This window comes from Penaeus monodon, chromosome 1 (assembly GCF_015228065.2).
Source record: "Penaeus monodon isolate SGIC_2016 chromosome 1, NSTDA_Pmon_1, whole genome shotgun sequence".
Lineage (NCBI taxonomy): Eukaryota > Metazoa > Arthropoda > Malacostraca > Decapoda > Penaeidae > Penaeus > Penaeus monodon.
Window position 1 is genome coordinate 59,620,430 of NC_051386.1, and position 10,000 is coordinate 59,630,429.

Sequence of the window (10,000 nt, forward strand, 5' to 3'; positions counted from 1 at the left end):
ATTAGAAAACCCGTAATATTCCCAATAATAAATAAGTTCCATCGAAAGCTCCCCCTGTAGTATTGAGAAAAGGAAGAGAACGCCCGGACTCCGGAACGGAACGCAGTATAGAGAGAAGACACCCGGAACGCGGAACGGACCGCGGGCGAAAACAGCTGGCACGGAGAGAAGTGTTTATGTGTCTCTTTGTCACTCATTTCCTTCACTCGGTACGTAATACGCGAGAAATTCGGAAAGTTTTCTGCAAATGGGATGAGACAGGGTCTTAGACCAACGCCCGGCGTGTGTCTGGAGGCGTGAATATGGAGGAAATCGAATGAATTATGAGTATTGACAGACTGGGGTGGGAAATGAGTCACTTCTACGAGTGTCGTAGAATCATAATAAAAGCTTATTGTATTGCTTGTGATTTTTTTTTTATTTAAAGAACCGTGAATTTAGCTTAAATTTGTCCCTTCGAGAATTGGAATTCGTAATTAAACCGCCGTCTGTAATTTTACTTAGTGCTTTTAGGGTCACACGTTGCTATAAAATGTGTAAATAGATTGATATCTGCGTGGCCTTCGGGGATATTTTGGATTGAGAAGATTCTTTTCTTCTATTTCTTAGTCCGGAATAAGATGATTTGATGTGATTTCTTTGTTGTTGTTTTTTCTGTGATTTTTTACAGTGTTAGTGAATATATATATTGGATTTTTAGTAACAGTTATAGGCCTATGCTAATGACTGATTCAGATACCTTGATTTTTGACACCTGTGTTTTTAGCCAGTGGTTGACACACACACACCCTTTAGAGGGATCTGTGTAGTTAAACTGTGTAGTGTTTTAGCCAGCCCCCCGCCCCCCCCCCTTGCACTCGTTGAGATAGATAGGTGTATTTTGTGCACTGATTAAGTTTGCTTGTAGTTAAATAAGTTTTTTTTTCAGGAGAGGACTTAGGTACATTGGGCAATAGGGTTTGGAATGAAGATAAATTGGCAATATGTTGACATGCTCTGTTTTGCCAGAATATATTTGACTGATGTTTGGTAAATCCTTACGGTACAGCCAGAGACTAAATGCTGCATGTTTAAAGGCATTGTGTGATGCAAATTATTTCCTAACACAGTTTTCTTGTGCCAGTATCCTCACTTTTGTAGGATTGACAGGTGCAAGAATATAATTTTCAATTTACTTTTGCATTTTGTTGACATACCCTTTTTCTTTGTGGAATTATTCCTTAGTAAAGGATCTTTAGCTACAACAAATGCGTCCCAGGATCTTTTGCTACAACAAATGTGTTCCACAATTTCTTTAAGCACATGGCCATAACTCTGAAACTCCACTTTACAAACTTCATTCAACAATCTAAATTTCTGTGACTGGGCATGCCTGAACAGCTCAAGGAGAGGATTGATGGGGAGCTCTGCCCCCCAACACCGCCCGGAAACACTGTCTTCACCTCAGTTAACATGGCAGGAAAGAGCTGAAACTCGGGAGCAATGTGTTTACGCTTTCCGCAGTCTTTTTCCTTTATTTGTGGCATTGCTTTTCATGTGTGCAGGTTATTTCTTGTATGGGTGACTACAAATTTTTGTCTTCTATAACAATTTCGTCATCAGTTTGCCCAAGCTTAGTGCGTCTATACCATGAAGATTAATCCCGAGATTTCTTTGTTTTTTGCCCAAATTCAAAGCCTAGAAGCCATAGTATTTGCTGGAATTAGTTGCGGCATTTCTACATTTAACTGAACAAAACTGAGTTACAGTAACCTTGTCTATTGAAATATTTTTGGCCATTTTCTTTGTTTCTCGGATTTTGGGTGGTCCTGTTTTGAATATTTTTTATGTGGTATACATAAACATATACATACAAATCAAATGATACTTGAAAGTGAAATGCAAGGGAAGAATTTAATGATTAATTAGCTTTGTGGTTAATAGGTAATGGTGGATGCTGCTGACATGACACCCACATGTTTGCTTCTGGCATCCGCACGTTGGTGCTCCAGCAAGTTCCAATAAACCTCTGCCAAGTATATTCTGGCAATATAGAGCATGTAGACTGTCATATTTTTATTTTATTATTATTATTTATTTATTTATTTTTTTTTTTTTTTTTTTGATAATAATAATAATAATAATAATAAGGAAGAAGAAGAAGAGGAAGAAGAAAAAGAAAAAAAAGCTATTCCAGTGTGCATGTGTGTAGGAGGTCTATTGCCCTTTGCCTGGGTACCAAAGTCATGGAGTACACCACTTTTAATCTGATATTAAGTTTGGGATTACTATTTGTAAAGAATATAGCTGATATGATTAAAACAAGAACCCCTTTTATGAAAACCATTATAATATCTAAACATTTACTTAGCCAACTCCTGTTGTCTGGGGGCATTTCGTGATACAAACAAAAGTAATTTCCATTGAAAGATTTAGAATTTTTGTACAGTAGTTTGCAGCATTTGTTCATCTGACTTAACAGGTACAAATATCTCCCTACCGAGATAAAAGAAATCTTTATCCCTGCTTAATCCCAGACTGAAAACTAGTTTTTTTTTAACAGTAAAGTTAGTGAAAGATCTGTAAAACTTTGCATTTTTGTTGTTTTATGAGAAACTTTCTAGGGAAAAGTTTTTACTGTAACAGAATGCCCCACCTAAAAAAAAATATATGTTAGTTTAGTAAAACCAATTTGAAAAATAACTTGATAACAGATACTCAAGTATTATATTTACAATTCTAGAGTAGTCTCATATATCCATAAAGTAAGGTAGATAAAGAGGACTGCCATTTATTTAGTGTTTACAGGTATAGACTCCGGTTACAGGTTAAAATAAATAATATTGGTATTGGATTGTTAAGTCCTCTTACTCTTCACCTTTATATTTATTATTGTCTGACTTTTATAGTCAATAACTTAAATTCCAAAACTGAGGAGGAATTGAAAGAGAAATGATAAAACAGCAACTAATGACTAGCAAGTTCCCATACACACTTTGCACTTCTAGCCTGGCTGTTCCCTGGGAGGCCACAGCCAGACTGACTAAGATTCACCTTAGTATTTGCTGCCAAGATAAGATCTTGGTAACTCACTTAAATATATGCAATAAAATAATGCTTATATAATCTATCATTACGGCAGTCTACACAAAGCACTTTGGTACTATTTTTAGTATGTCAGCTTACGGTGGGACAGCTGTATATGGATAATGCAAGCCATAAGCAGTTGTTTTTATAAAATATTACTGATTCATTATGTAAATACATAAGCAGTGTCTGTAGGCAACTACAACAAAAGCCACTGCGTTATATATACAGTAGTGTGTGTGTGTTTATACCTACTCCTTCATTGATCATACAGTCAACAGGAGAGCCACAAAGCTGAGAGATATTATTACATAGATGAAGGTAGGACTCCATATTCTAATATGAAATTGCAATAGGTGGAATGCAAATTATAGAAAAGCTGCCAATCCTGCATCCCTTCCTCTACCCTGGTGCCCACTGCCACTCGCTCTCTTCCACTCTTCTGCCTCCTGTGTCCCTCATGCATGTGGTGAATCAGGCACCAAACCTGCTAGTGGACATATCCTTAACATTTAACAAACTTTACAGTGTTGTGTTTACAAAATGGATGAGAGGAAAGTATTAGGATATAGGGTATCTGAATATTATGGATTGACAGAAAATGATCATTATATACTATTAGAATTGAGGGTAGTGATCTTATCAAATATAAACTGAAAATTGATGATAACATATTGTACATTCCATATATTGAGGGCGATTGCATAATAAAATAGTAATAGTAACTCCAAATTGCCAGATATTTCTTGGTAACTCAGTTGACGTTAAATTTCACTTATTTTGGGTTCTAAAGAATTTTTGTCTATCATAAATTTAATTCAAGGAAGAATTAAGTTTAAGTCAAGGATAAGTGGTTAAGTATGGTGAGGCCAATTTGGTTTAGATTTTTGGATTAAGGCTTAGGGTGGTTGTATGAAATTAGTTTGGCCCAGGCCCTCAGTGCACATCGGGAGAAGTAGGGGTTGACGGGAAGTGTCTCGTTTTGGAAAGCATTACCATGATTGATGTTCAGCGGACATGGTTTGATGCAAAAAGAGAAATATTTGTATTATGTTTTATAATATTTACTTTACGTCTTTAAGGAAACCATCATAATATGTATATTGTGCTACTAGATAAAAAAAAAAATAATAAGAAGAAAAGCAGAAAATAAGGGTATTGACTTCAAACCAAGTTCATAATGTAGTACAAGTATTGACAGTTCCCATAAACACTAATAAATGAGAATTTAGGAAATGTGTCAAAGGCTATAAACTAATAGAATATCATGCTGTTATCACCTGATCGTTTCATGTGGTCTTTATTAAGTCTGGATTTTAGGGAAGTGGGTGATTTTGGTAGACCAGAGTTTGTGTAGGTATGAAGGGCGAGTACAACAGTATTTTTGATCTGGATTATAAAGTTGTCTAATGTCTCAGAAAGGAAAGGGAGTCTTCTGCGTATTCTTGCAAATGCTACAGAAGCACAGGTTGAATCTATGTGGCATGTTAAGCAGAAAACATGTAATATAAAGTGTATCTTGTTTATTAAAATCCCAATAATTATTTTTATTTCCAAAAGTTCTCGGTTAATGATAACTATTTGCTGCTTTGTTTTTATTTGATTTAAGGAAAAAAAGGACATTGAGAAGTCTGACATTGCGAAAAATTGTTTGTAATTGAAAGCTTATCCTTATCTTACAGGTCTTAGGATGATGATATGGCCTTTCAGATGATTCCTCCAAGGGTGTCGTCGTCCCCACCCCCCCTGGATTCCCTCCCCACCGTCACCTGTCCGGGAGAGGAGGAAGATGACGATGAGTTTGGGGACTTCTCGACACACAATTCTTCCTTTGATATCACTGGTTAGTAGTACTGCAAAGTGGGTTTTGGGACTATTGTGAAAAGGGTTCCTTGTCACTTAAGAATCTGCTGGTAAAAATGTAATTCGGTCTCATGTAAAATCTTCGGTGGCAATCATGTTCAAGGTGGAGTAAAAATGTGTTTTTAAATGAGATTTGGCACATGACCAAGATGCATTTATTAATTTTCCCTTATTAAAATAATCTTCCTTCCAGGGCTGTCTGATAAACTGCCCCCTACACCTGATGCCAGTCCTTCGAAGTTCCCAGGCTTTGGCGGTGGGTCCTCTGGGAAGGCATTGTCGGTAGTGGTGGAGGGAATGCGAGAGGATACCATCAGTCAAGATTCGGGGCTAGGAAGTGCTAATCATCCCAATGAGTTTTCACCACAGCCACAGCCTGATGCCCGGATCTTTGAAGATTTTGCCTCTGGTGTTCCAGACGTCTCAAAGATCACGGAAAATAAATCCAGCCATGCAGTCGGCAGTAAGAACGACCAAGGCTCAAATAATTTCGCAGACTTCCAGAGCTTTGTCAGTGCTGCAACTGAGCAAGATCCGCAATCATCAGGAAGTTCAATAGTAGTTAATAAGGAAACCGATGGGTATGTAGATACTGGTCTTAGCTCTACTTCTAGTCAAGCTGGTGACCCCCTTAGTTTTGCCATGAGTGGAACTCCTCCACCTTTAGATCATGTTGCCGACACCACAGTGCTAGACGATGACTTCACTAGACTGTCTCCTAGTTTGCCTCCTAATGATGCAGATGAGTTTGGTGATTTTACTTCAGTTGAATTTTGTGTAGATGTTAGCAAAGGAGCTTCTCATCAAACCAATGTTGAGGATGAAGTTACCCATGCAGAAAGCAAAGAAAACAATGACACATTTAAGTCCTCCAACAGTGAAGAAACTGTCACGGAAGGGTGTCAACCATCCAAGGTCAAAAGTGCCAGTGTTGTCGATAATGTACGAAAACAAAGCGAAATAATTAGTGAAGATAGTGATTCCCTAACACAAGATGACTGGCACTCTGTTAACTCTGGAGATTCAAGTAATGACGTCAAAGTGCTTACTAATGTAGAGAGTGAAACAGTTTTAAGTAATAGTTTGACTGATAGTAAAGGTTTAACTCCTGTGGAAGGTGCATTAGACAGTAAGCATAAAAATCACTTGAGGACTACTGAACTTTGTGGAGATGATCTTGATGACAACAAAGATGCTAGCTCATCCATATGTGCAAATGATAATTTTGACTGTTGTGTAGACTCTAGTGCCTCACTTGCAGTACAAGAGGAAGGGAGTGAAGTTTCGTGCTCAATAACCACAAATAATAATCAGTTAGACGATACAAGAAATAATGCCATAGACAATGAAACAGATTGCAGTGACAGAAATGACAGTAGAAAGATGGAAGAAGATAGTGACTTTGGTGAATTTGCAGGACCTGGCTTTGTCGAAAGTGCCTCAAATAAAGATTCAAGTTTAGATGTAAGAACAGGAATGGCAGATGAGATTAAAGCACAAAACAATCTTAGTGATGGAGCTGGTGCAGATGATGATGATGATGATGAATTTGGAGGCTTTGAGATCCATAAAACAGATGATGAAAACGATTTTGACTTTAGTGATTTTCGTAAGGCGAAAACAGGTGATGACGAGGATGACTTAGATTTTGGTGACCTCAGGGCCAGGGTAGAAAGTTGTATGTTTGAGGCAGATGAATCACCCTCAGCCGATGATGAATTTGGAGACTTTGGAACCTTTGCCTCAGCAGTTGAGGCTAAAGCCGATGTCGCGGACGATGATGACGAGTTTGGAGATTTTGGTGCTCCGGCAGATGACTTTGGTGGCTTTGGTGGTGCTGGAGGTGTGGAGGACGATTTTGGTGACTTCTCAGCACCTGCTGATGTGAGTGAATTTGGAAAATCCATTCACTTTGAGGATAAGTTTGGTGACTTTAGCGAAACAGGAACCATAGATAACTTTGGTGCTGCTGATGCTGAGAAAACAGGTTTTGGTGATTTCTCAGCTTGGAAAGGCAGTGGTTTTGAACAGTTGGATGAAAGCAATCCTGTTTTGAGAAAGGTGAGTGGTAGTTCTGTTTTTTTCTTTGGTCATAATTGTGCTGTCATAAATATCTTGTAGTGTGTTTGTTGTGTAATATAAATATACAGGATTTGATTTAAGTGTGTGTTTAGCTTGTATATGGGTTATATTTTGTCTTTGTTAGTATGTATTGAAAGGTCATCTGAACTGCACTATTTACTATCCAGTAGAACTTAAAGATAAGAATATTGTTATATTTGTTTTGCAGCTTGAGAATCTTGTTCTTAAGTGGATCCCAAGGCACAAGGGCTCCAGTCCTCCATCAGGTGATGTCAACCCAGTGCCAAGTCTCCACCAGGCCATTGAGAGTGATGCTTTTGTGTGGCATCACTTAGAGAACCTGGAAGGGAGTGCCGCATTGAAACTGTCATGGGGAAATACCCAGGCACACAATCTCTTCCTTTCTTCTGTCAACGTTGATGCTCGCAACATTGTGAGTAAGGAGGCAATGATCACGGTAAACACCCTTCCCACCCTCCTGTTTTGTCTCGCCTCATAGCAGCAGATAAAATCAAATTCAGTGCCAAGGAAATGGTGACTAGAAGCTTATTTGATGCTTTTTTTTTTTCCCTCCTCACTCGCCTCTTTGTGCAGATTATATGTATTCTGCCATTTATGCACATTAACCCTAATTATAAATGTGTTTGTGCTAAGGAGACCAAGATGGCAGAAGACACAGCCTAGTAGAATATAATCAGTTAATGTCACATTAATTAATTTGTAAGTTCCATTGGTAATAAGAGGATTCACCATATATTCACATAGTAAGTTGCTGGCCGCTAATGCTATAATGTTTCCAGTTTTGGCTCTTTATACATTTTTATTATTCATCATCTTGTATTGAATTAAACCTGAAATTATAGACTGTACATTATATAAGTTAGAATTGCCTTAAATCTGAATTGGTTCCACCTTGTATTTGGCAGAAAGTTTAAAGCTAATCTACTTGTATCTAGGGATAAAAATGATTTTGTAATTCCTGAAGGTAATACCACAATGTATATGGAGTGCTCATCTGCTGCTGTGTAGGTTCGCATTATTTTATTTGGTTATCCCCTGTGTGTTTCTTTTGTTTTGGAATCTCTGTCTGTTTGCAATGTTATTTTTTGCTTCATGCCATTAGTCTTGATTTTCATATTTTTCCTTTTTGATGGTTATTACGTTAAAACCATGTGTGATGATTTTTGTTTGTTTGTTTTTTCATTTTAATTCACTTGTATGTCTACTTTCACTTTTTTATGTATTTGTATTGAAATATAGGCTACTTACAGTGATATATATTCAAATATGCATGTATATGCACCTATTTCACCATCTGTGTATCTATCTATATCTATACATGTACGCACGCACGTGCACACACACACACACACACACACACACACACACACACACACACACACACACACACACACACACACACACACACACACACACACACACACACACACACACACACGCACGTGCACACACACACACACACGCACGTGCACACACACACACGCACACACACACACACACACACACACACACACACACACACACACACACACACACATAATATATATTATGTAAACTGCATTTGTCAGTTTATGACAATCTCAACAAAATGCCAAAATGCTTATTTCCTCACTTATGGCAGCCACTAAACTGAATTTTCTTGACAGCTCTTTGGGCAGAAATGGAGTTCCTCTGTCCCCTTGTTTGCTCAGACCCTGAGCTTCTCTCCCCTCACCCCGGCAAAGTCCTCTGAAGGCAGTAGTACAGGGCTGCCAGCTGGAATATCCGGCACAAGAAATGGCCCAGCAACCCCTCCAGTCACCAGCCATGCACCAGCTGTGTTGAGTAAAAATCCCCTCGAAGATTCTCCCCCGATCGAGATAACTAATTCCAAGGATGGTAATGCGGAGGTTAGTAGAGTGCAAGATTCTGATTGGTTGCAGGTATGATAAAAATGGTCATTATATTCAGCTATAAGCATAGGAATCTTGTCTTGTTGTGTTGCATTGTACCATTATGATTGTTATCCTTTTTGGTATAATGTTTTCCTTTCCTTTTTTTTTTTTTTTTCTTCTTTTTCTTTTTCTTTTTTTTTCTTGTTCAGGCTTTGATAGACAGTGTTATTTTTATAAAGCAGGTGTTGAAATTATTGGATAACAGTGATGTTCTTTGGCTGGACAAACACCTTTTCTTCTTAACCAGTATAAATCTCATTAAACAATTTTATTTTGATGCTTTGTTCCCATACTCTGCAGTTATACATTCTTATTGTTGTAATGTACATTGTTGTGATTTCTTTTGGAATATCTCCTTCTGATTCTTTAGTTAATATTGTGAATACTGAAGTATGTACTATATAGATTTCTTTTTTTTTTTTTCTTTTTTTTTTTTAAGTAGCAGGTTACTTTAGTATCTTTTGCTGTGCATGAGATAGTAATCTTAAAATATTCTGTAGCATACAAAATCATTATTGCATTTCTCATTTACATGCACCCTAGACCCAGAGATAGGAAAAAGAAAAAATCCAATTAACAGTTTATTTCTCTGATAGATTTTTTTAACTATTTTATTTTAATCCTTATGATGACGGGATAGAATTACTCTGCAAATAAAAGGAATCAATGTAAAGTGTGGATACAGTGCTTCCTGTATTTGAGATATGATCAAGCCTACAGAAGAGAGAATAGAAATGAGATTTATTGATGAGGATTGTTTAAAGGATAATTGTTAGCTATTAACAAGCAAGATAGGACTTCCCACTGATTGGGAAAGTTGGATTCCTTGCCTTGTGAATATAAGCTTTGCAGCTTTGTCTTGCAGACACTTATGCCAATGATGCAAATCTGATTCAAACTAGACAAAGCTCACTTAGATTCTTTTGCTTTGCTAAAACAAAAAACAAATATATGAAACTTGAGGGAATAGCTAAAGGTAGTTCTAGAATCACAAGTCATAAACAGCGAGTCATTGATTTACAGGAACAGATCCC

At 37.4% G+C, this 10,000-nt stretch overlaps 1 protein-coding gene across 5 annotated transcripts in view; it reads left to right on the forward strand.

Moving 5' to 3' along the window:
* Positions 1 to 10,000, forward strand: part of LOC119575031 (aftiphilin-like) — a 20,077-nt gene that overhangs the window by 345 nt on the left and 9,732 nt on the right. For 2 of the 5 annotated variants that reach the window (XM_037922363.1, XM_037922394.1), the window contains exons 1-6: positions 95 to 209; positions 4,749 to 4,909; positions 5,123 to 6,990; positions 7,220 to 7,468; positions 8,679 to 8,921; positions 9,990 to 10,000. The exon at positions 9,990 to 10,000 is cut by the window's right edge and continues 56 nt beyond it. In XM_037922363.1, the coding sequence (XP_037778291.1) occupies positions 4,765 to 4,909; positions 5,123 to 6,990; positions 7,220 to 7,468; positions 8,679 to 8,921; positions 9,990 to 10,000 (2,516 nt within the window). In that variant the 5' untranslated portion in view covers positions 95 to 209; positions 4,749 to 4,764. Of the gene's footprint in view, positions 1 to 94; positions 210 to 4,748; positions 4,910 to 5,122; positions 6,991 to 7,219; positions 7,469 to 8,678; positions 8,922 to 9,989 lie in introns of those variants that run through there. The other 3 variants (XM_037922384.1, XM_037922403.1, XM_037922374.1) reach the window with 2 other exon arrangements.